At 39.6% G+C, this 26,138-nt stretch overlaps 1 protein-coding gene across 8 annotated transcripts in view; it reads right to left on the bottom strand.

The window, feature by feature from the left end:
- The window catches only part of Tao (Serine/threonine-protein kinase Tao), a 105,693-nt gene that overhangs the window by 33,034 nt on the left and 46,521 nt on the right, over positions 1–26,138 (bottom strand). For 6 of the 8 annotated variants that reach the window (XM_017616644.1, XM_017616640.1, XM_017616643.1 and 3 more), the window contains exons 6-12: positions 13,261–13,434; positions 12,836–13,198; positions 12,652–12,774; positions 12,409–12,525; positions 11,956–12,129; positions 11,669–11,890; positions 11,488–11,606 (exon numbers count right to left, since the gene is read on the bottom strand). In XM_017616644.1, coding sequence (XP_017472133.1) covers positions 11,488–11,606; positions 11,669–11,890; positions 11,956–12,129; positions 12,409–12,525; positions 12,652–12,774; positions 12,836–13,198; positions 13,261–13,434 — 1,292 coding nt within the window. Of the gene's footprint in view, positions 1–10,929; positions 11,138–11,293; positions 11,318–11,487; positions 11,607–11,668; positions 11,891–11,955; positions 12,130–12,408; positions 12,526–12,651; positions 12,775–12,835; positions 13,199–13,260; positions 13,435–26,138 lie in introns of those variants that run through there. The other 2 variants (XM_017616648.1, XM_017616647.1) reach the window with 2 other exon arrangements.

Here is a 26,138-nt window from a genome sequence, read left to right as displayed (position 1 = left end):
GCGACCACCTACGCCATGTCGATCCCGGGAATCCTCGCTTAAAGGACCTTAATTGGGAGATTCGGCAACTGATAAATCAGCATAAGCAGGGAAAGTGGGAGGAACACTTATAGACATGCAGCTTCTCCTCTGGCGTGACTAAGCTCTGGTCAACCGCGAGGTCCCTGAAATTCGTGCCTCGTCATACCTGAAGAAATGCGCGAGCTACTTTAGCCGTCAATTCACATGGCATCCTTCGGTAGATAAAGCCAAGCGTCGAGTGACCAGTAGGCCCACAAACTGCCGAACTTTCACTAGCGGTGAAGTCAAGGTGGCCATCGGGAAGGCGAAAGCCTCCAAAGCCATTGGCCGCTGATTCTGAACTTTCGGGGCCTGCGGGAGTAGCATATCTCACCGAGGTCCTCTGGCTAATCTCATTATTCCCGATGTGTGGAAATCGGAGTGGTCTCACTGCTGAAACCGGGAAACAAAGAATAATCGTATCGCCCGATAACGCTCCTCTCCCCGGTCGAGAGGCCCTGCCACTCCCGCGCTTTACATATTACCTGACCCCTGCGAAGTATCAGGATGGTTTCCGTAGGGTGCACAGCACAACAACAGCACTTAACGCCATAAACACCCAGATAACTCGAGGCCTAAAGCTCATCCGCCAAAAGGCGTTATTAATACGCCACCGCTTTTTGTCATTACATGCTACTAGAAGACATTGAGGCATCCTCTTAAACAGAGACTCAAACGGAGGTCCACGAATTATATGAATGGTCGACAGTCGTCAGTAATCTTCCGAGATCTAACCTTAAAATCTAGAAGACTTAAACACGGGGTTCCACAGGGTGGTGTCCTCTCCCCCTTATTGTTTAACTTCTACATTTCGAAGCTCCCCCAGCCACCGCAGGGAATTTCTCTGATCTTATACGCAGATGACTGCTCCATATTGGCGTCTGGAAATGCAATTGATGACCCATGTTTAAAAGTAATCGGCTATCTCTTCGAACTTTCTCGCTTATTCACTGTAAGGAGACCATCTCCCTAACGAAATCAACGGCAATCCTATTCACCACCTGGACGAAGGTCAGGCTTCAACTAGGTATTCACGTCGATGGCACACCACCTTTGATAGCCTGCTCTCCTTCTCCGCGTAAACAACCGCAATTGTCAACAAAGTACAGAGCCCCAACAGGGTAATCAAGCATCACCTGGCAACATATAAGGCGATTGGCCGGCTGGTTCTGAACTATGCTGCACCGCACATAGGGACGAATCGACAATATAGGACGACAAAAATGTTTTCTCCATATGTATTTGACAGATTTCAATGAAATTTGGTATTTAGGGATTTTCATCATCACTGATTTCGAATATTAAACTAAATTTCCAAAATTCACAATGGCGGATGATTTCTTAAAAAATTTCTATATTGTTATGAAGTTTGGTATCCAGAGATTTTCGTCGTCACTGATTTCGAAATTCATATTTTTACATTGGCAATTTGTTGGATTTTCGAAATGTAGAAGAGAAATTGCTGTACTCGTGGGAACTTTTTTTATAACTCTAACTAATATAAAAATTTCACAATTTGTTCAATAAAAAAAGGCAGTTTTAAAATAGGTATTATACTTATTTTACAAAAAACTATATTATTAACAAAAATCGCAAAATAAAGTACATACCTCACGCATCACTTTCCATGTTGACAAAACTATTAGTTGTTATTAAGAATAAAATGACAAGCGAAACTATTTTATCATCGCTTCAAACAAAAAATTATTTAATTCGACGCACGAGAGAAAACCCAACTATGCGCTTCTGCTAAAGCTGCTGCGTTGCGTTAAAAGTCAGAATTTGTGTGTTACATTGTGGACTGGTTTATAAGGAGTATTGGAAAGGTATGTGTAATAAGATTTATTAAAGACTTTTGTTTTTCTATTTTTGTCGTCGTAATTAGTCACTTTGTCCTTATGTGCGCCGGTTTGGTCGCAGGGGACTAGTTGGACGCAGTGAACGAAGCTACCAACTAGCACCCCTCTCCCTTTGGTCGAACCCCGTCGAAACAGCCCATTTCTTGGGCGACATGGCCAAGCAAGCGGAGCCGCTGAATTTTAATTCGCTGCACTATGTCTATATCGTTGTAAAGCTCATACAGCTCATCGTTAAATCGTCTGCGATATTCGCCATCACCAACGCGTAAAGGCCCGTAAATCTTCCGCAAAATCTTTCTCTCGAAAACTCCAAGAGCTGTCTCATCAGATGTTTTCATTGTCTTTCCTCCGCGCCATACACCAGCGCAGGCAGGAGTGACTTATAGATTGTAATTTTTGTACGAGAGGACTTTACTTCTCAATTGCCTGCTCAGTCCAAAGTATCACTTGTTGGCAAGAGTGACTCTCCGTTGAAATTCAAGGCTGACAATATTATTGGTGTTAATGTTGGTTCCCAATAAACGAAGTCGTCTACTTTTTCAAACTTGTAACTATGAACAGTGACGCGGGTGCCACGACGCGTATGCTCTGACTGTTTTTACGATGACAGGAGATACCTCGTTTTGTCCTCGTTCACCACCAGACCCATTCGCTTTGCTTCCTATCTAATCCCGAGAAGGCAGATCAGATGTACGCTCTTGTAAAGTATTGTGCCGGAGCGATTTAGTTTTACGGCTCTTATTATCTTCTCCAACATCAGATTAAAGAAATCAGACGAAAGGAAGTCACCTTGTCTGAAACCTAGTTTATTATCAAACGGATCGGAGAGGTCCTTCTTAATTCTGACGGAGCTGGCGGTATTGCTCAACGTCATTTTACACAGCTGTATTAGTTTCGCGGGGATACCAAATTCAGACATCGCGGCATTAAGACGAATCGACAAATCGATGGTATAGAATTCTTGAGAATCAATATTTTTCGATCGGAAAACTCTGTTTCCCTTCAGGATAGTCCCATATAATAATACCCAATTGTTTATTTAACCAGTTTTGTTAAACCCGCATCCATCGTTTGTATCAAATTGATGCAAATTTCGAAAAAAAATATTAAAATATTAAGAAAAATAGTTACTGTTTTCAATTGGTTTTTTGTGACAAATGCGTATAAATAGATCTTTCAAGCATTTTTATTCTTATTATCAGAAAATTAATAAACGTTGGTCATTAATAAAAAATGAAAAAAACCCAACATTTCATAGAATACTAGGGTCTTTTTCAATGTGTATCAAATTGATGCACAACGTACTTTGTGTTACAAAAAATTTCCAATGGATGCGGGTAAATATGATGTATAAATTGGGACCAGACATTTTAGCTGTTTTTTCTTTTGTTTATTTAATGTTTATTATTTTTTTTATGAAAGAATAGGTCATTACCTAACAAAGACCATATAAATCCATATTTAAGACTGATTCTGCAAAATTTCCCTAAAATTTTAAACTTTTTAATCAGAAGCTTTGAACAAATTTTGGTACGCAGTTTTGTAGCCCATTAGTAGTGTTGTAAAGNTACAAAAAATTTCCAATGGATGCGGGTAAATATGATGTATAAATTGGGACGCAGTTTTGTAGCCCATTAGTAGTGTTGTAAAGTGCAAGTTTGAAGCAGCTATCACTTACCGTTGATTTTTGGCAATTTTTTTGCTCATTTTCTTTCATTTAAAAAAATTGTCCTCGTTCATGTATTTTGGGCAAACTGAGCAACCCATGCGCGAGATACGATAACCAGTCTGAGTTGAGCCTTGGGTCACGGCAAAAAGACAGGGACCTTCAGTGGGCCATTTTAAATTATTCGGTTTAAGGGCTCACATAAGTCTGCAACGTCTGCTCACAAGTAGGTGCAACCGCAAGCGGACATGTCTTTGAGTGAGCGCCCCGCTATACATATAAACGTCTACCCCGTTTTTTTATAAGGACCACGGCAGACGTTTAAAGGACTACGATCTCAGGCCAANTCACATAAGTCTGCAACGTCTGCTCACAAGTAGGTGCAACCGCAAGCGGACATGTCTTTGAGTGAGCGCCCTGCTATACATATAAACGTCTACCCCGTTTTTTTATAAGGACCACGGCAGACGTTTAAAGGACTACGATCTCAGGCCATGCACCTGGAATGTCCGGACCCTTAATGGGGAACATGCCTCTGCCCGACTGGTTTGATATCCACGTAAGGACAAAAGCTGACATCACCGCCATCCAAGAAATGCGTTGGACAGGGCAAGGCTAAAAATGCCTGGGACCTTGCGACGTCTACTACAGCTGCTATGTAAAGGGGCACAAATTCAGCGTTGGGTTTGTGCTGGGAGAGAGACTCCGTCGCCGAGTACTCTCTTCACCCTGCCGGATGAGCATCTAGCCACAATCCGCATCAAAGCGAGGTTCTTCAACATATCGCTCATTTTAGACGTAGGTACACTGCAGCNGCCGGATGAGCATCTAGCCACAATCCGCATCAAAGCGAGGTTCTTCAACAAATCGCTCATTTTAGACGTAGGTACACTGCAGCAAAAAAAATGTGCGTCCAACAATGCAAGGAAAGCTCAACGACGAGCAATCACGACAGACGGTCAATTTATTCGCCACTCGTCTCTCACACCTGCACTCAGAGAGCACATTTGGTGCCTGCCTTTGGAGCTCTTTATTTTTCTATTTAGCTCCGAAAATTTGGCTTTAGCTCCTAGCTCTTTTCAAAATTATCTAGCACTTTTTTAGCTCCAGAAAGTTTTAGTTGTGTTTGAAAATATATTAAAATTACACATCTGTAAGTTCATCGTAAAAGTGTTGACAAAAATTTATTTGGCTTGGCGATCTCAGGCTATTTTCGATACTATTCCATTTCGATTAATACTTAGAAAACTTCAATTCTTAATGCAAATGGCGCGCAAGCAAATGGAAAATGGGCAAGTAAGTCAATTAGTTTATGCAACGTGCGCAGGAGCACACAAACTATACCGGACAGTAATTCGAGTTCCGATAAGCCCAGACGGCCACGGTAGAAAAGGTAAGCCAAAACTTAAGCATTGATAAAGTTACAAATTTCGAAATTCAGTGGAAAAATATACATTTGTATCCACGGGGAAAATACAGCCTGCACCATAAACTCATGGATGTAGGTTAATGGATTTCTAACATTAATTAGAAGAAAATCGTTTTTCTGAACGCGGGGTTTTGTTTTTACCTTACTAATTATACCTTAAATAAAAATTTTCAGAAAAAAATTGCGAAAATATTATTCCTAACCCGAGGTTTTAAATATTAAAGTCAATTAAAATATCTGAAATTGCAGATTTTAACTGTTTGTAAAGTATTTTAGTTCATTGCCTAGTTTATATAAATATATACATACACATGAGTTTTATAAGTGCCGTATCAATGAATTCGAAATATATGCACATTATTTTGGTTTTAAAGGTTTTTTTCAGCACTTAAACTTATAAAATTCGTTATTTTTATTAAAATTGCGCAAAATGTAAAAACAACCTTACGTCAATAAAGGCTCAACTTCAAAAAAAATCTAGGTCTTCATTTTAGCTACTATTAGTATTATTTAGCTCTTTTTAGCTCTTTCTTCGGCTGTTTTAGCTCCAAACGAAAGTTTTCTCTGGCAACACTGATGCGAGTAGCAGAACAACATTCCCCGTTCATCAAGTACCGCCGCCGAAGTAGTCGGACTTCAGAGTGCCCGTAAGAACAACTGGTACAAGGAGAAATGTCTCGAAACAGCAGAGAAAAAGATGTCTCCTATACGGGGTTAGTGAAGAACTTGAAATATTGGCCGATGTGAAAAACGCCCGAAAATTTTACCTGACAGTTAGGCGCCTTACGGAAGGTTTCAATACCAGGGCGAACTTCTGTAAGAACGTTCTTGAATTGTGGAGGGGACACTTTCCTACCCTATTGATTGCCGAGCCTCCAGTCGATGATGATGAAGTCGATATCCCAGTAACTGTGACGAGGTACTAATAGCAATTACGCGGTTGAAAAACAACAAATTTGCTGGAGTCGACGACCTGCCGTCCGACCTATTCTAGTACAGCGGCGAGAACCTAACAAGGCGAATGCATCAACTCTTATACAGAATAAGGTCAGATGAACGCATGCCCGACGACTGATATTTAAGTGTGTTCTGCTCAATCCACAATAAAGGTGAACCGGCCATACTGGCCAATTACCTCTGGAACAGCCTTCTAAGCATAGGTTACACAGTCTTATCGAGGTACTGTATGACACACTGAAGCCCAACGTCAACAAATTGATAAGGCCTTATCAGTATGGCTTTAAACCTAGCAAATCCACCATATATCAAATATTGGAGAAGACTCGCGAGAATAGGATAGACACACACCACCAATTCGTCGATTTCAAAGCCCCTTTCGACAGTTGGTAAAGAAGTTGTCTATATCGTCGCTACCATGTCAAACTATCGAATGTGCAAAAATGCTTTATCAATTAAGATACCTTGCAAATGTGTTTTGAATTATACGCAAGTTTGCAAATCGCCAAATTTCTAGTCTTCTGAGAAGCAGCGGATGCTGGCTTTAACAAAGTGTCGAATCCCACACTTTTTCCTAATAACAACAACATTTTTGACAACAGTTTTTTTGCTCTCCTGAAAAGTACCCATTTCACATTCGATAGTTTGACATGGTAGCGACGATATGCCGCGATGTCTGAATTTGGTTTCCCCCCAAAACTAATACGGCTGTGTAAAACGACCACCAGATCCGTCAGAATTTGGAAGGACCTCTCCGAGCCTTTTGATACCAAAAGAGGTTTCAGACAAGGTGACTCCCTTTATGCGATTTCTTTAATCTGATTTTAGAGAAAATAAGAGCCGCAGAACTGAAGCAAAGCGTGTGCGTCTGGTAGCGAACGAGGACAAAACGAAGTATATTTTCTCATCAGACAGTAAGAACATAAGCGCCTTCGCACTCACGACACCGTTGACGNTCCTGAAAAGTACCCATTTCACATTCGATAGTTTGACATGGTAGCGACGAGGTTTCAGACAAGGTGACTCCCTTTATGCGATTTCTTTAATCTGATTTTAGAGAAAATAAGAGCCGCAGAACTGAAGCAAAGCGTGTGCGTCTGGTAGCGAACGAGGACAAAACGAAGTATATTTTCTCATCAGACAGTAAGAACATAAGCGCCTTCGCACTCACGACACCGTTGACGTTACACATTTAAAAAAGTATACGACTTAAGGCGCTAGCCCAATGCAGGCCTGCTTTGCTTGCTTAGCTTTGAAAACTGTCAAAAGTTATTTGGAATATACTAAAACGTATGAAGGGTGGCCAAATGGCAGCTTTGCTTCACTTGCTTTAAGCGCCTCAAAGTTTCAAATAGGCAAATGTTTTATTTGAAAGCGTTTCGTAGGCTTTTGACAAAAAGATATGTTCCCGTTCTAAATCAATTCAAACAAACTGCTGCAGACTTTTATGTAGATACTAAAATTGTTTTACGTAATTTAAAAAAATATATGTATAATATTAGTAATTCAAAGTGTAATAAAAAGTAATGTATGTTTCCATATTTATATTCAACATGTCGCTGGCTTAAAGTGAAAAGTTGGTAAGTCCAATTTTACAAATTTTACAGGAACTCTGAATACAACATTTTGCGTGTTTAAAGCAAAGCAAAACTCCATACAAATCAGAAGGATTCGATCTCTGTTAAAAAAATTCGTATTATTTTGGCCATATTGCATATTGAATATAAACGAGAAAAAATAAAACAAGTATCTACCTTAGTCCTCAATTTCTCTTACTTTCTATGCCAAAATTTGAGGCTTCATAAAATGCAGACTTATCAACTTTTCACACAAAGCTAGCGATATTTATTATGTCAAACTACTGGTAAGTCGTCTCTTGAAAAATCGATTTTTTTGAGTTTTTTGTTTCTAATAAATGTACATATAGTTATATATGTATGTATAATTATTATCATTCCTTTGAAATGCAAAAATTAATTCACATTCATTTAAAAATAAATCTGAAAAGATTGTTTTGTATTTCTTTTTTTTTTAATTTTCTGGAATTTGATGGCAAAATTATTCTTAGTGTAAGGAAACAGACCTTGACTTTTCAACTACACAGCTGGTTGCTTTGACAGCGTTCCAAGCCGCCATTTGGCCAAACGAGTTTTTGAAGTAAATCAAAGCAAATTAAAGTAAGCAAGGCGTGCAAAGCAAGCCTGCATTGGGCCAGCGCCTTTAGTTTATTTAGGAACCTCCCTGCAAACCAAAGTTCCCGAAATCTAAACGTAATCTTTAGGAGTATCTCATTTCTTTAGCGATTTTTTTACGAATCTTCAAAGAAAATTATATGAAGTGGTTGACACGAACTCGTAACGAAATTTTTGTACGAAAAATAAAGAAAATTCTGAAAAAAATTGTGCAAGAAATCTTCACATGGCAGCATTATTTTCATTGCTTTACCGATTTTCTTCCAAAATTTCGTAAAAGAATCGAAGTGTGCACAGTTTATTTCATTTTGGAAAATTCGGCAAAAAATCGGATGGATGTTTACGAATTCTTTAAGATTTCTCTACAATTCAGAATACTCTGAAAAAATGGTTTGCAGGGCTATAACAATGTCAGCCTTGAAATAAGTACAACGGAGAATCACTCTAACCGACAAGTGCTACTTTGGACTGAGTAGGCAATTGAGAAGTAAAGTCCTCTCTCGACGCACACTGGGACCGCCCCATATAAGCGAGTGCTCAAAATTCTGAAATCATTTTCATTCCATTAGACTCGCTTGAACTAGTTTTTAAGAGTAAATTTTTGACGTCTTAACCTATTAGCGGCCATTTTTTTATAGGCTTACCCCAGCTAATTTTATTAAAAATAGGCAAGTTTAGGGTACAATATAATCAGGAAGNAAAAAAAAAATAAAAAAATAACAATGACGAAAAATATTTAAGTTTAGGTGAAATTTTGCAGAATTTTCAGTTCTTGCAAAAAGTCTGAAATTTGAATTTATATGGATTTTGTTCGGCAATGAGCTATGCTTTCACAAAAAAATAATAATTAACAACAAATAAACTATAAACGAAATATAAACGAAATATCATACAGTAACAATTTGAATTTCTCAGTTGTGAAAAAAAGTTTTTTGTTCAAATTTGTCAAGTTTGAACACGCATATCTCCCAGCCGAAAATCAATAGAAAGCTGAAAGCTTACCCCAAATGTAGAATTAATTGGGAAATAAACCCGCGTTTTTATTTTTCCAAAAAACCATTTTTTAGAAATTGAATTTTGACCACCCATGCCTTTCAAACTTGCACTTTATTATACTAAATCTAATGGGCTACAAAACTACAGACCAAAATTTCTGATTAAAAAGTTTAAGTGTTGTCCTTTTTCCATTTTTCGTACAAAAAAATCGTAGTACAAAGCTCAATAGCACTGTTAACGTAAATATTAAAATGCCACAATACAATGACGAAAAATGTTTAAGTTCAGGTGAAACTTTGCAGAATTTACAGCTTTTGCACAAAGTCTGAAATNAGTTTAAGTGTTGTCCTTTTTCCATTTTTCGTACAAAAAAATCGTAGTACAAAGCTCAATAGCACTGTTAACGTAAATATTAATATGCCACAATACAATGACGAAAAATGTTTAAGTTCAGGTGAAACTTTGCAGAATTTACAGCTTTTGCACAAAGTCTGAAATTTGAATTTATATGGTTTTTGTTCGGTAATGAGCTATACTTTCATAAAAAAAATAACGAACAACAAATAAACTTATAAAAATAGCCGAAACTTGCTAAAATATCGCGTTCCAATTTTATATTTTGGTGGTCTGCCAAAGCAAATTTGGTGGGTTTATTGATCGAGATGATTATGGGAAAATGGTCTGATGCACGCAATAGCCATAAGTCACCACGTTAGATAGACGAACTGTTGCAACTATCCAGGTTGGGGGCACAATAGACCTCTTGGTCGCTGTACATACCTCTACATCAATCTATAATATAATATTCCAGGTGAGGCGTACGTTTTCATGGNTTAGATAGACGAACTGTTGCAACTATCCAGGTTGGGGGCACAATAGACCTTTTGGTCGCTGTACATACCTCTACATCAATCTATAATATAATATTCCAGGTGAGGCGTACGTTTTCATGATGCAGAATGTCGAATTGTCTATCTGCTCTGTCAGTTGAATTTCCTTAAGGCCGTTTGACAGGCTTCAATGCCGAAGATCGTGGTGCGCGGTAAAGTCACTTACTACCATATTGTTTTCACCTCTAAGTAGCGCACCTACATATGCATATATGTACGTCAGGGGGTATGCAAACGTTAAATATTTATATAGCAATACCCATACATTACGGGAGGTTGATGTCTGCTTCGATGGTATGATACTGCACGCGCTCGCGATCTCGACGATGCATCCGTTGTATCCGTTACAACTCAATAAAGTTGAGTTGCTCTGGGGATTCTTCTCTTGAAACGCATGCCGCAATATTCCATGCCGACCCATCAAGACAGTTATCTCCTCGATCTTACTCTGCAGTACTTTGCAGTCGAGTTGTAGTATCCTCGTGTGCCTTGGCAGGATGGTCGCGATTCGTGAAGGATAAGTGGTGCAGAAATAGATTTCTGGTTTGGAATTGGATTCAATGGTGCGAGGTGGTGCTCCAAGGACGAAGAATGATTGAAAGGTTCCACATATCTAAAGAAGGTTAAATCGCCGAAACAACGGCCCTTGATCGGACAAAACCGCAACCCCCAGTCATTCTTGTGCGGAGAACCGACTTTCATTTGAATGAAAATGTACATATCGCAATTTTTTATTTAATTTGAAGTTGTGGCTGTTTTTGATTTAGGGTGCGATATGTACATATTTACCACTGTTATCTTGTTTCCAAACTCTTGATTGATNGCGGAGAACCGACTTTCATTTGAATGAAAATGTACATATCGCAATTTTTTTTTAATTTGAAGTTGTGGCTGTTTTTGATTTAGGGTGCGATATGTACATATTTACCACTGTTATCTTGTTTCCAAACTCTTGATTGACACAGTTACCACAGCTAGCAGCAGGGTCTTCCGTTAACTGGAACAATAATTCTACTTAGATTCGAGTATATTCTCATATCATTCATATTATATGACTTAAATATTTCTTTAAAATGGGTCAGGACTGTCTGTAAGAAAATAAAAAAAGTTGCCCCTCGTAAGCCGAGTAGCCTTAAATAGATGCATTCAAAGCCAATCAAACATAATGGGAACATATTGTAGATAAAAGCAGTGTATATACCTAAATATTGCACTTTAACATGCTTCTTCTATAAANTAAATATTTCTTTAAAATGGGTCAGGACTGTCTGTAAGAAAATAAAAAAAAGTTGCCCCTCGTAAGCCGAGTAGCCTTAAATAGATGCATTCAAAGCCAATCAAACATAATGGGAACATGTTGTAGATAAAAGCAGTGTATATACCTAAATATTGCACTTTAACATGCTTCTTCTATAAGAGCTATTTTTAAAAGTCTTACCTGAAACCTAATCCAAGGGATTCGTGATCGAAAGCTTCCAGCTCTCTAGAATGCTTTTCTTGTTTGATACGCAAACGTTCAGCACGTTCTTGATTGAATTGCTGCAACTCAGCATTCATCTAAACAAAACGCAGAATACAAATTATGTTTCAGAGATAATATTAAAGTAACATCGTTTCACCTTGCTCTCCAGCAAACCTCTTCGCACGTTTACGCGGTTTTCCAACTCTTTGCGCTCACGGTCGCGTTGCTCCTGGGCTTGTTTCTTGTTTTTATTTTGATAGGCAGTGAGCACTTCAAGCTCGTACTCCAACTGTTCGTTGGTGCGATGGCACTCAATTACTTGGGTTTCATCCAATTTGTAACTCTGACTTTGAAACATGTCAGCAATACTTTGTTCATACTATAATATAACATGTATATCCATGTAAAACGACGTTAAACAAAAATTATGTGACATTATAATACCTGTTCGCCGAGAAGTGTTAATTTTCTATGCTTCTCTTCCTTCAACTGTTTTATAACTTCCTTTTGTTGCTCCTTTGGTGTGGTCTGGAGAATTTGTGCCTTATAGCGTTTGTATTGTTTTGTTTGCGTTTTACACGTTTCGCGGAATTGCTTACGTATTTGCAATTCTTTTTGCTAAATGATAAAAAGTATATACAAAGAAAGTGTGAAGGTCAGCAAAGTTAAAATAGCAAAAGTAATCGTTTGACCTATTATGAACTTCAGATGTGTCAACTGTAAACAACAACGATGAAATATCTTAACGGCCAACGGCGGTCTTAAAATCTTTTTCCACTTATGTCAGTACGATATTGAATATTGATTTTCGTAAAGCGAACGATTTTTATTCAAACTTAACAAGGTTAAAATTCGTGACGATTTTCTGTGCTGCTTATTTCTCAAACGATAACATACCTTTAAGCTTTTGGGATGTTGTCTGATTTCAAGCGCGTGCTTTCGCAAAAGGTCCTTCTTTACTCGCTCCATATAATCTTTTTGGTTCTTCAATTCCGTGTCGTGCTGAGTATTTATCTGCGAGAAATAAACAAATAGGTATACTAATTTTAGTAAATTTCATGACTATTTTGCATTGTCATTAGCAAATTATTTGTTTTTGAGATTAAATTTAAATACGAGCAAAAAAGTAAATATCTATACCTGCTCCTCACGAAGTTGATGTACGCTTTTTTGCTGGCGATACTCGAGTTCCTGTGTTTTTTCATGATGCTTCAGCAGCATAGCATGAGCTTGTTCTAGTTGGTGTTGCTTTTTGCTCAATTCCTAAATATATAGAAGAACTCATAAAACAGTAAGCAATTTTGCATGGCTTTTTATCACTCACATCGCGCAGCAGCTGATCTTCTAGTTCGTGGAGAGATATTAAACGCCTTCTCTTGAACTTTCTCATCTCCAATTCAATATACTGCTTTTGCACTCTGAGCAAACGCTGTTCTTCCTGCGCTTCGGCTTGCTTCAGGTTGTCTTTCTGCGATTGCAACGTCAAATCACGCTGTCGCTTAGGTGTCGATTCATCCATGGAAAGTTCACGTTTCCAACGCTCCTTGTTCGCTTTGTATTCTTTTTTGCGATTCAAATCGAAGGCTTTACGGTCACTTTCCTGTTTTAGCGAGATTTCTTTAAATAGTTTCTTCTCAGCTGCAGCTGTTTGCTTTTGCCGACGTTCCAAATCCTGCTGATGTTTTGCCTAAAACTCATAAATTACACAATTAACACAAGAAACACGAAAAGTATAACTTAACAATGCACCTCTAGTCGTTCCAGTTCCCTTGTAAAGTTGTGTAGTAGGTTATCGTATTCCTTGTCTAATGCGCCCTTGTGAGCTTCCATTTCTAATTTACACTTCTCTTCAAGCTTCACCAACGCAGCCTGATGCTCTCGACGCATGCGTTTATAGCCGGACATTTGCTCGTGCATTTCCTCCTGTACAAAAGTGGAATATTATTCGTCTCATAGCTTTGTTTCAAGGAAATTACAAATATTATGCGAATCACAAGGCTGACTAAAAACGATATTATGAAATTATATTGAAAACCACACGAAATGAAGTATCTCTATAAATGTTCTTGAAGTGATAGTATTTTTTTATTACTACATTACTTTACAAGCATAAATGAAATGGCTATTTGTTACCACTCAGTTGAAAACCCCTTCAATTGTGGTNACTAAAAACGATATTATGAAATTATATTGAAAACCACACGAAATGAAGTAATCTATAAATGTTCTTGAAGTGATAGTATTTTTTTATTACTACATTACTTTACAAGCATAAATGAAATGGCTATTTGTTACTACTCAGTTGAAAACCCCTTCAATTGTGGGAAACAATGCTATGAATATGAGCATACATTAAAGACAAATAAATGTGGCCTCAAACAGATGCGATACTACCCGTCCGTATTTGACGCGATAACGATAAAAAGCAAAGGCTCTCAACAGGTGCGATACGATACACTCCGTGCTTCATCTTTCTTATGGCAATATTTATACTCCGAATACTTCAAATCGTATAATATGGGGTACCAATTGACGAGCTGAATTATTAATTCCATTTCAGAACTCTACAATGTACAAGTCACTCATATCGTGCGATCAATTGTGCTTGCTGCGATACAATTTTTGAAGGCATCGTATCGCACCGGTATACCGCATCTGGTTGAGCACTCACATATACCGTAGTGGTTTGTATTGATCGCATATCGTAAATTTTTGTGTCGCATCGGTAGTATCGCATCTGTTTGAGACCACCTTAAACAAAAAACCAAGATAAATGAAAATATTGTAAAATTTTAAAGCCCTTAAGTTTGGATAAATTTCTATGATACTTTAAGAAGTTGATGGAAGACATACTTATAAAACTTCAATTATATAGTTTTGTACTTAAAGCACCTGATTGGATACTTTCGAGACCTTTCGGCTTTTTTCGTGCTCTATTTTTGGGAGCGCTATTTCGATATACTTAGAACTTATGGCTCGATTATGGATTGCAACGCAACCTCGTTTTGGTTACCGATGGGCAACGCCACTGAAATGGAAATGTGTATTATGAATAGAAACTACAGTTAAGAGCAATAAAGCTGAAGATAATAGAATTTTGATGTTCCAGCAACTAAGACTTGAGTCTAAATAAGCTGAAGACACATTTTAAAAGAGAAATAAATTATCTTAATCAATTTCTGCAGCAGCCCCAAAAATGCAGTTGCCAAAACATAAACTAAGTTGACAGCTTTCAGTTGCCAGTTGCCATCTGTAATACCATTTCAACCAATGGCAACCCAACTGAAGTTCGGTTGTCATCCGTAATACATTTACTTAAAGCGTCCGCTGTAGGCGAGTGGGGCTAGAGGTGCGTACGGCTGAGGTTTTGGCAAGACCGATTTTTATTCACTCGACATCGGTTTGACAGTGAAATCCTATATTTGGTATGTTGTGGTTTCGGTAAGCCACGTAACCAATGTACGCAAATATGTTATAAGCGTTGTCGCGCAAATAAAATTCGCTCTTACCAAAACCGCAGCCCAAGCCTACCAAAATGATTTTGATTTTCGTTCCTTTTTGGTTCATGATGTTATTTAAACAATAATTTTAAAATATTTAGCCGGCCAGCAAACTGACGAATATTTCATCCGTGTTCTCCAGGTGTCACAATTTTATCTCAGAACGTTTTCATACTAAAGTAAACAGCTGTGCAAGATGGCAAATTTTTAAACAAATACGATACAATAACTTTGCGACGTTTCATAAATCCAACTAGTATTACAGATAGCAACTGGCAACTTAGTTGCTATATTCTTCAGCTTATTTACACTCAAGGTCTTAGTTGCTGGTGCTTCAAAATTCTAAAATCTTCAAATTTATAGGAATTTATAGGAGCCTTCTGTCGATGAACAAAAACGATGCTCTATAAAGGCTGGTTTTCACTATGTCAAATTCAGTGGCATTTGTCGTCAAATAAGTGAAAACACATTCTCAAATGATCACAAAAAGGGGTTTATCGATTGATTTGGATCAGGATAGGTCTTTAGTCGTGTACATACGCTGCTAAATCGGCTATATGTCTGTTTTTGGCCTATAATATCATCGGCCAAGGTATGGATAAAGGAGATAAAGTTGTGTCAAAATATGTCGCCAAATTTTGGTGTCAAAATATGACATAGTGAAAACCAGTCTTAAGTCTCTCATCATGCCCGTTCTTTTATATGGAGTAAAAACGTGGACGATGTCGACTAAAGATGAGAAGGCTTTGAGCAGTGGCGGCCATTTTTGTCTTTGTTAAGTCTGCGTTCAGACACGGCAACGCGAGTTGCTTCCCAGAAGATAATTTAGATAGGCCTTCAAAAGTAAAGCTATTCTAAGAAGCGTACCCAAGAAGGCCTGAAAAAAGTGCTTCCATGCATGCCTTCTAGAAGAGCTTATCCATTTACAATTTACGCGAATGCATTACAAATGAGTTTCAAAAACATTTTAAGTTGCAATAACACATATTTGATATAAACCTTAACAAATACTTCAAAGATGTATGATTTTTATAAATTAAAGAAGCAACTTCAAAAGAACTCCTCCAAAGGCTTTCTGAAGTATGTCCTATAAAAGCCCTTTTGGAAGGCCTTCCATGGGTAGCGAAAGAAGAAGCCCTTCAATTTGTGCCACTCCATACAAAAAAGAAAGGAAAAAGGAATGTAGAGTGGAAGTCCTCTTGACTGTCAGGAAGGCCCTTCGGAAGGGCTTTTAATTTCTGAAATTATCTACTGGGTTACTATCAGGGATTTCTCTTTTGATGTTGCCCGTCGCATTCAAACACAGCAACTCTTTGTATGCAGTGCGCAAGTGTTCCCATGAAATAAAGTTACTAGTTCAGAGACAGTATCGGACAGAACAAGGCTTGGACTGGTTGCTTTGTAATGCGATAATAAAAAAATCCGAAGTATAAACAATTCAAATCTAACTACCATTCGATTATCTGTACACGTATCCTCGTCCAAGGACAATATGCTGCGTTGTTCTTTTTTAAGTCAGTAGTTCTGTTCGCTATGCAAATGCCAGTAAGAATTAGCCAGTAACAAAATTCAGAGAATAAGGTATCAACCGATTTCTACTGGTTTACTATGCACACACACATACTTACACACAGGATATTATTGCAGACGCTGAACACTGCTTTTTCGTCTGTCCGAGGTTTGCAATCGAAAGGGATGACTCGAGCAGGAAGGTGGGGAGGCCACTTACGGTTCATAACCTTGTGGATACTATGCTTGAGTCAGAAGATAATTGGGCCGTTGTTTGCAATTTGGCAAGCACAATTTTATCTAAAATGCGTCGAGCGGAACAACTCTGCAGAATTTCATAGATTGGCAATAGGCCGCTCCCCCTCCGCGAAGTAATACCTTACGGTAGTTCCACGGTGGGAGGGAAAGGGAGCAGGGGTGGGTTTTTAGTGCGGTGAGCCGAAAGGCAAGTCCCACACTTTGCTTTGTGCCACCTCTACAAAAAAAATAAAAAAACATACTTACACACAAAAATACACACGCACACACAAATGTGTATACCCAGTAGAAATCGGTTGTATGCATTCATGAAGTATGCATGCTGTATGAGTGAATAAGTGTGAACAATCCATGCGTAGTCATGAATTTCCACAAATAAATTCAAATTCTAGCGAACTGCAAGCGAACGTACGTTGTTGTTGTTTTAAGTACATTTCTTGATAAATTTGACTACTATAAGCAGTGTAATTTTTGTAATATTTTTAGTCTTGTACTAGAGCTGGGATACTATCGATAGTACCGCCACCCGGATAGTTTTCGAAGCGATAGTTGAAAACATCGATAGTATCTGTAATGGCACCCTGTCCATTTCATTTCAAATCGAAATCTAAACATATGGGCAACCCCGTCATCTGCCTTGTATAAAGGACAGCGATAGCGATGGGAGAGGCAGAGTTTTGACACAACAGCCAACGACAGAACAACACAATTTGGAAACAACGACGACGACAACGACGACCAAAAGGCGAACGATGAACGAGGAGAAACAAAGAGCACTGAACAATCTAGAATCTTTTTTGCAATACAGCTATTTTACTTTTTTATTAACTTTGTATATTCAACACATGTTACAAATAAATTGCAGTAACATATTTTTCCAAATTAACCGTTCTCCGAATTAAGTGTTGTTGGCTGTTGGTAAAGATTTCGATTCGTGTGGTATTCTTTGAGCGGGAAGTTGAATAGTTTTTGCGCCAAAATTGCAAAAGTAAAGATTGGAGATTGACCTTAAGTGCTCGAAGAAGTGAACGTGTGTGGCATGCCAGGTAGCATGTATAACTTGCGAAGCCTTGAAAGGGATCAAAGCGAACAGCAAGATTCCGAGGAGAATGCAGAAGGAGTGCAACAGGCCCAGCTAGCCACGATTGTAGCCAGCCTTAATGCACTTACAAATGCAGTCGCACAGCTAAAAACAGTAACTGAGGAAAGCCAGCGGGATATTGAGCGCCTGAGATAATATTCAGATTGACGTGCAGCAGGCAACACAGCCAAATCTCATCGAAGCTACGCATCAGAGTTTGTCAGTGTCTTATCCAGAAGGGCCTGGGCAGAGTACCGCATTAGCAGCCAGCGAATCAGTCACTAAATTATATGACCTGCCAATTTTTTCTGGAAATGCTGACGAATGGCCCCTTTTCTTGTCAAATTTTAAAGACACAACACAGGCGTTTCGCTACAGCAATCGTCAGAATTTAATGCGTTTGCATAAATGCCTAGTGGGTCGTGCTAAGGAGACTGTAGCTTCAATGCTAATATTTCCGGAAAATGTTCCAAATGCCATAGCCGAATTAGAATTTCACTTTGGTCGGCCAGACCTTTTAGTGAGAAACCAACTCAGCAAAATTCAACAATTTCCAAATATTGGAGAGAATAAGGCGGAGCAAATTATATCGTTCCCCACAAAGACGAGAAATATAGACGCGTTTTTAACATCAGCTAAGTGCGAACATCATCTTGCCAATACGACGCTTTTGGAGCAGCTAGTCACGAAATTGCCACCCAGTAAGCAATACGAGTGGACCCGCCACGCAGTCAGTATCAAGCCATACGCAACAATAAAATAATTTTCCACCTGGTTAAGCGATCTTGCAAGAGTAGTGTGTCTCATTCCGCCGCCAACCGCAACCACGAGAAGCTATCAGCCAACATCTCAACAGCAGCCACCACGACGTATGAGGCATGTTCGAAAAGAGCAGCAACCAGAACGCCTTGAAGGTATCAAGTGTTACGTGTGTGAAGGTGCTCACTCTATCTCCAATTGCCAAGCCTTCAAAGACATGACCATACGAAATCGTTGGGAAAAGGTTAAAGCCATTCAACTTTGCTTTTCGTGCTTACATAAAGGGCACAATACATCGAATTGCCGTTCAAGAAGAGTTTGTGACGTTGATGGTTGCCGCCGGTATCATCATCGTAGCCTGCATGAAAGTTCTAGCTCGACGCAAAATACAAATGCTACACGTAGTCGAATCGAATCGCAACCCGTGCTCTACTGCAGAGACGCCGAGTGTAGAAAAGGTCAGTTTTTTAAATACGTTCCAGTTTCACTGTTCGGACCGAATGGTCGAGCAGATGTTTTCGCCATGGTAGACGAAGGTTCTGCCATATCATTGATCGAAGATAACGTAGCAAGCCGCTTGGGTCTCAAAGGTAGGAGACAGCCACTAACGCTTCAATGGTATGGCCAGAAGTGCACAACCGAGGAGTCATCGAAAGTCAGCCTTGAGATAAGAGGCAAAGGTTCGCCATCAACATACAGTCTGCGCAACGTATGAACCCTACGTAGCCTTGATTTGCCAGCGCAGTCGTTTACAAAAGCCGATTATGCCCACTTTGAGTTTTTGCCGATAGAGGACTACAGTCAAGTCAAGCCGTCGTTGCTGTTGGGCCTTGATAATACGTCGTTAAGCGTGCCGTCTACGACTGTACAAGCCAACAGTCAAAGCCCAGTAGCCATTTGTACCAAACTTGGTTGGATAGCTTACGGCCCAACCAGTTTGTCGCCACAAACACCAGTCGTACTACATGTCCGCGAGCGAAAGCGCCCAGCCACACTAAACGAACTTGTCAGCGAATATTTTGCCGCTGACAACTTTGGAGTAGGTGAGTCGCTCAAGCAGATTGAGTCTGAGGAGGATCAGATGGCCCGCCAGATGCTGGAATACAACACTCGCCGCGTGGGTAAGCGTTTTGAGAGCGCACTTTTGTGGAGAAGCATTCCACCAGCACTTCCTAACAGTTACGACATGGCCTACAAGCGACTGTTAGGAATAGAACGTAAAATGAGAGTCGATTCCAGTTTTGCCGCCAAGTATAAGGAGGAAATCACTAAATATCTGCGCAATGGTTATGCCAGAAAGCTGTCCGACGAAGAAGTATGTATAAAAACAGATTTTAAATGGTATTTACCGCATTTTGCAGTTCATAACCCGCACAAGCCTGAGAAGATGAGGATCGTATTCGATGCAGCCGCGCAAGTCAATGGCGTAGCATTGAACTCCGCTTTGCTCAAGGGACCTGAGCACGCCAAGCCATTATTGAACATTTTATTTAAGTTTCGCGAAGGCGCTGTTGCAGTCGCAGCAGATATTCGTGAGATGTTTTCTCAAGTTGTTGTAAAAGAGCGAGATCAACATGCCCAAAGATTCCTATGGCGTGATGGAAACAGTGATCGTCCAGTGGAACACTACGTAATGCAGTCAATGGTCTTCGGAGCCATATGCTCGCCGTGCATAGCAGAATTTGTGAAAAATAAAAACGCCGAAGATTTTCGTCAACAGTATCCTGAAGCCGTTACAGCCATAGTCGAAAGTCACTATGTCGACGATTTTGTCGCTAGTTTTAAAAACGAGCGATATGCCGAACGCATTTGCAGGGAGGTCGTGTATATTCATTCGGAAGGGGGGTTCCAACTGCGATCATTTGTCTCAAACATCAAACAGCTGCAAGATAGCCTGAATAAAGAGCCAACAACGTCACAGTCTGTCAACTTAGAAAGCCGTGCGAACTACGAGAAGGTATTAGGAATGCGTTGGAACACGGTGACAGATTCGTTTGAGTTTCAGCTCAATTTTCACCGGGTTTCCAAAGCCGTATTAGAAGGAGTTCGTCCACCAACTAAGCGCGAACTTCTCAGCATACTCATGTCAGTGTTCGATCCGTTTGGCATACTCGCCGACTTTCTACTGTTTGCCAAGATATTAGTTCAAGAGGTGTGGAAGAGTTCCATCGAGTGGGACGAAGTGATCCCGAATAGTTTGCATCACAAATGGTTTGCCTGGTGGAGTGAGCTCAGACACGTTAGTAATGTGAAAGTCAGGCGTTGGTATTCGCCTCAGCTTCAAGCTGCAGTGTCAATTCAACTACACGTAGTAGTAGACGCCAGTCAAGCAGCATTCGCCGCTGCTGCTTATTTTCGTGTCGCCAGCGCCGAAGGTTGTGATGTCCCCTTGGCGGCAGGAAAAACCAGAGGCGCACCGCAGAAGCTGTTATCGGTGCCGAGGCTTGAACTGCAAGCCGCAGTTTTAGGCGTCCGACTCGCGAATCTAGTCTGCCAAGGCCACAGTATTCAAGCCAGCCAAATATTCTTCTGGTCAGACTCACAAACGCTGATACAGTGGGTCAATTCGAAAGAGCGAAAATTTAAGCCGTACGTTGGTCACCGCATCGCTGAGATATTGTCATCAACCAAAACTCCACAATGGCGTTGGATACCCACCGACAAAAATACAACGGATGTCGCTACGCGTCCGACGTGGCCACCCACGATCGAACTGCCTAGTCCATGGTTGCGTGGTCCAGAGTTTTTGCGATTTCCGCTTGACAGTTGGCCAGCCACAACTTGTACACATATGCCAGATCTGCTAGAGGAAGAAATCAAGCCTTGCCTTTACATACAAACCGAGGTAAATAATTGCTTGATAAAATTTAACCGCTTTTCTTCATACTTCAAGATGAAACGGGTGACAGCCTGGGTCCTGCGAGCTGCCGACAAGTTTCAACGATTACAGCGTAACTACAAAAATGACGATGAGGCCAGCCAAAGTTCAGCATTAACCGCATTTGAACTTGACAAAGCAGAGAAATACATCGTCAAAGCAGTCCAGCATGAAGTCTACAAAGAAGAGGTAGCAGCACTAAGCAGGGGCGAAAAACTTCACAAACAAAGCAGTATTAGGACGCTAACGCCGTATCTTGACAGCGATCGTGTAATGAGGATTCAAGGGCGCTTAGACGAAGCCATGGTTTTGCCCATAGAGACAAGGAGACCGATTTTGATGCCGTCCAANATCAAGAAAAGCAACACCACCAGAATTTCTCAGTAACGTTGTACGAAGCCCGCCAAAAGTTTTGGTTTACGCACGCCAGATCATTGTTAAAAACGGTACAACGTACTTGCGTAAAGTGCCGCATCGACAGAGCTAAACCGACACCGCCGCCGATGGGTCAGTTACCGGAGGATCGAGTCACCCCTTATGTCAGACCGTTCACGTACACGGGCGTAGATCTGTTTGGCCCATTTAACGTGACTATAGGTCGTCANGTAGATCTGTTTGGCCCATTTAACGTGACAATAGGTCGTCGACGTGAGAAGCGATGGGCAGTAATTTTCACGTGCCTTACTACAAGAGCGGCTCATTTGGAGCTCGCAAATGATTTGTCGACTGATGCGTTTTTGCTATGCCTGCGAAATTTTATTAACCGCCGTGGCACACCGATTAGAATACGAAGCGACAACGGGACGAATTTTGTTGGCGCCCAACGAGAGCTGAAAGAGTCAGAGCGAATTTTGGATTTTGAGCGAATATCCGATGAGGTCACCAGGCGGAACATAGACTGGAAGTTTAATTGCCCTTCCAATCCGAGTTCAGGAGGTTGTTGGGAGCGCCTCATTCGCGTCGTTAAGAGATTGCTGCAGAATACACTGCGCGAAGAAGCACCGAGAGAAGACACACTGCGAAGCGTACTAATTGAAACCGAAAATATTTTGAACCGAGGCCGCTGACTGAGGTGCCTTTGTCATCAGAGGAAGACGATCCCATAACTCCGAACCATTTTCTGGTTGGTTGTCCCAATTCAACGCAAACACCACACCAGTTGACCAAAAAATATGCCTCAGGAAACAGTGGCGTATCGCCAAAATCTGAAGGACCGCATTTGGAAGCAGTGGATACGGCATTATTTGCCGCAATTACTCTTGCGCCACAAGTGGCACGACAAAGTTGGGCGATTGAGATCGACGACTTGGTTCTCGTCTGCGACGATCTTCAACGCGGAGCCAATGGAAGAAAGGCCGAGTCACCAAAGTATTTCCAGCCAAGGACGGGCAGATCCGTCTCGTCGAGGTCAGGACCGCTGGAGGAGTACTACGTCGCCCTGCAACAAGGCTTGCCATCCTGCGAATTAAAGGTGAATCCCTACGTGATTCACGGTGGGGCGGGGTGTAATGGCACCCTGTCCATTTCATTTCAAATCGAAATCTAAACATATGGGCAACCCCGTCATCTGCCTTGTATAAAGGACAGCGATAGCGATGGGAGAGGCAGAGTTTTGACACAACACCAACGACAGAACAACACAATTTGGAAACGACGACGACGACAACGACGACCAAAAGGCGAACGACGAACGAGGAGAAACAAAGAGCACTGAACAATCTAGCACCTTTTTTGCAATACAGCTATTTTACTTTTTTATTAACTTTGTATATTCAACACATGTTACAAATAAATTGCAGTAACAGTATCGATAGTACTATCGTCGTGAGAGGTATTGAATTGAAATGCTAAATTGCTTGAAAATTTAATAATTAATGAAATTTATAAAATTTGTAATTAAAGAGATTATTTAAATTTGTTTAAGTTTGAGTGCATCAAAAGAACTAGTAATAATAATAAAATAAATTATTAATTTATGCGTCTGCATTATATATACATATGTTTGTCCCTTTTGAAGTGCAAAGAAGTGAAATTGGCTATAATAATACATTTCTAATACTACAAAACGAAACAAAACAAAAGATATTCCTTTAAATTGACAGCGCATACTTATAAAAGTTCAACTGAGATCAAATGCGGAGGCGCATATCAAAATCCGGACAAAGGAAATTATTAACATTTTACCATATTATAAGAAAACGAATAAAGTACTGGTCAAAATAATAGCACCACAACATTTTAGCAGTTTTGACTATTTTTTGTTTGTTTAGTGTTGTAGGGTTTGTATTTGTGTTACTGTCTTTTATTGTACTGTGTTAATTTCAACTTTGTAATTTTAGAAATTTTATATTTAAGTGATTTTGTAGTTCAAACATCAAAGAGAAAATTTTATTATTCAAACATTTTTCTTGCAACTGCTAACAACCGAATTTTATACAATATTAAATTGAATTTCTTAAAATCCTTGATATACTCACTACTACATTTGGCGATCCTGCCAGGAGAGGAAATAGGTGTAGTTGGAAGCAAAACAAAAAAAAAAGTTTTAAGAGCTCACGACATTTTCGGTCAGCAACCATTTTCCATGTTGTGAATATAGTTCTACTAAGAAACAGTGTAACAGAATTAAATTGGCTATAACACGAAAGGACACAAGAGTTGCGACGACATGTTTAGTGTGATCGAAAGAACGGTTAAGCGTAGTCTATAGCCGAATCCGTTAATAGTTAATCGCTCTCTGCATTGACGGAGGCACGACGACAGCACCACAATTGCGAGTACGGCGCCAACTATAACAACAACCACAATAGCAGCAACAGCCGCAGCAGCGGTTTCAACTAAAACGCGTCGCAACAGACAATTAAAGACAATAACACAAATACAAACCCTACAAGTGTCTACTAATTTTTTATAAAAGTTGTACAAAGCATAAAAAACTACAAAATCATTAAAAATTCAAGCTTTTTAATTCGAATTTCTATAAAAATTTTATGTAAGCGGTTTTATAGCTTATTAAATTTTACTATAACTCAGTGTAAGCTTCCCTGCAAAAATCGCGACTACTCCATGCATGCGTGTAAAGAGTACTCCCTAAGGACCAAGGAGTACTCCAAAATTAACCACAATTCATATAACAAATATGGTCCAATTAACATTGCGGTGTCCAAGGGCAGGGCCATATACTCCATCCCTGCATTACATCAGAGTAGCACAAAACTACTCCAACATATTAACAATGGCATTGTTGTTATATTTTTTCGTTTGTACACGCTTTTGTTCTTCACTTCTCAAATGCTTTTTCAAAATTAATAAAAACCAAGACAAAAATTAAAAATTACATGTTGCCTCTGACGGCATTCGAACCCGAACATGCTGGGAGCTAAGAACTAACAGCGAGCATCTCTACACGTTCAGCTACAGCCAGACATACAAATGTGCTTTCAAATGCTCAACTTCAATCACATTTCGTTAAAACACGAGCAGTGATCGGATAACAAACAATAAGCTGGCGCAGAGACACGAGTTGGTCCGCTACAGCATGACAGAGGAACACTTTTGTAAGTACTCCAATTTACCACAAATAGACTACATGGTCCAACGATTTTTGCAGGGTTATAGTTGCTAAAAATTCTAATAACTACAAATTTTTTTTCGCCGACTGTAATGTGATTTTCTTGAAAAAAAAAAATTTATGTAATGTTAAGAGATGTAAAGAGAGAAGTTTCGCTAAAACCGACATCGATAGCTTTCAAAAACTATCGATAGTGACGACAGTTTTCAACTATCGATACTATCGATAGTATCCCAGCTCTATCTTGTACAAAAATTTTAGTGAACGGACGTGTTGTGCGATATTTTCAGCACTANGAGAGAAGTTTCGCTAAAACCGACATCGATAGCTTTCAAAAACTATCGATAGTGGCGACAGTTTTCAACTATCGATACTATCGATAGTATCCCAGCTCTATCTTGTACAAAAATTTTAGTGAACGGACGTGTTGTGAGATATTTTCAGCACTAAAGGGCTTTTACAAGATATGCATTTGCATATGTAAATGCTACTTTTTTGTGTGTACCCGTATGTACCATACATTAAAATGTATCAGAAAAGTAGCATTTACATATGGGGATACGTATCTTGTAAGAATCTTTTAATACTGTTCCATTAATGCATTTTTGTATGTTTGAAACAATAATACAGCCATATGCATACAGCAGTAGTACAAGTGTATGGTGAGAGTACACATATGCTCTGAGAAACCACACGTGTTAAATGGAATTGAAGGTTCATTTGTACTGGCCTGCATGTATACACAGCAGCCAGCTCATGCCACCAACAGCGATGTCGTAGGCATACAATTTCTACTGGGTATGAACATATACCAGAGCTGTGTAATGATTGAATCAATTGAGTGTGCATTCTCATTTTTTTCGTTTCAAAAATGTGATTGTTTGATTTAAAAAATTTAACAACCACTCTTGAGATTGGTTACAAATTGTAAACACAAAATATGTAGTGTGTTATGGAATAGTTGACACCCATTCACATAGAGAATGTGAATACAAACAAAAAACTCAATTATGTATGATTGTACGTTTATGGGAATGCAATCTGTCATTATCATTCAGTACTAATACTATT

This window comes from Rhagoletis zephyria, unplaced genomic scaffold (genome assembly GCF_001687245.7).
Source record: "Rhagoletis zephyria isolate East Lansing unplaced genomic scaffold, Rhagoletis_zephyria_1.1 Rzeph_scaffold_01241, whole genome shotgun sequence".
Lineage (NCBI taxonomy): Eukaryota > Metazoa > Arthropoda > Insecta > Diptera > Tephritidae > Rhagoletis > Rhagoletis zephyria.
The sequence above is the reverse complement of the archived record's forward strand: the minus strand, read 5'-3'. Positions and strand labels throughout refer to the sequence as shown.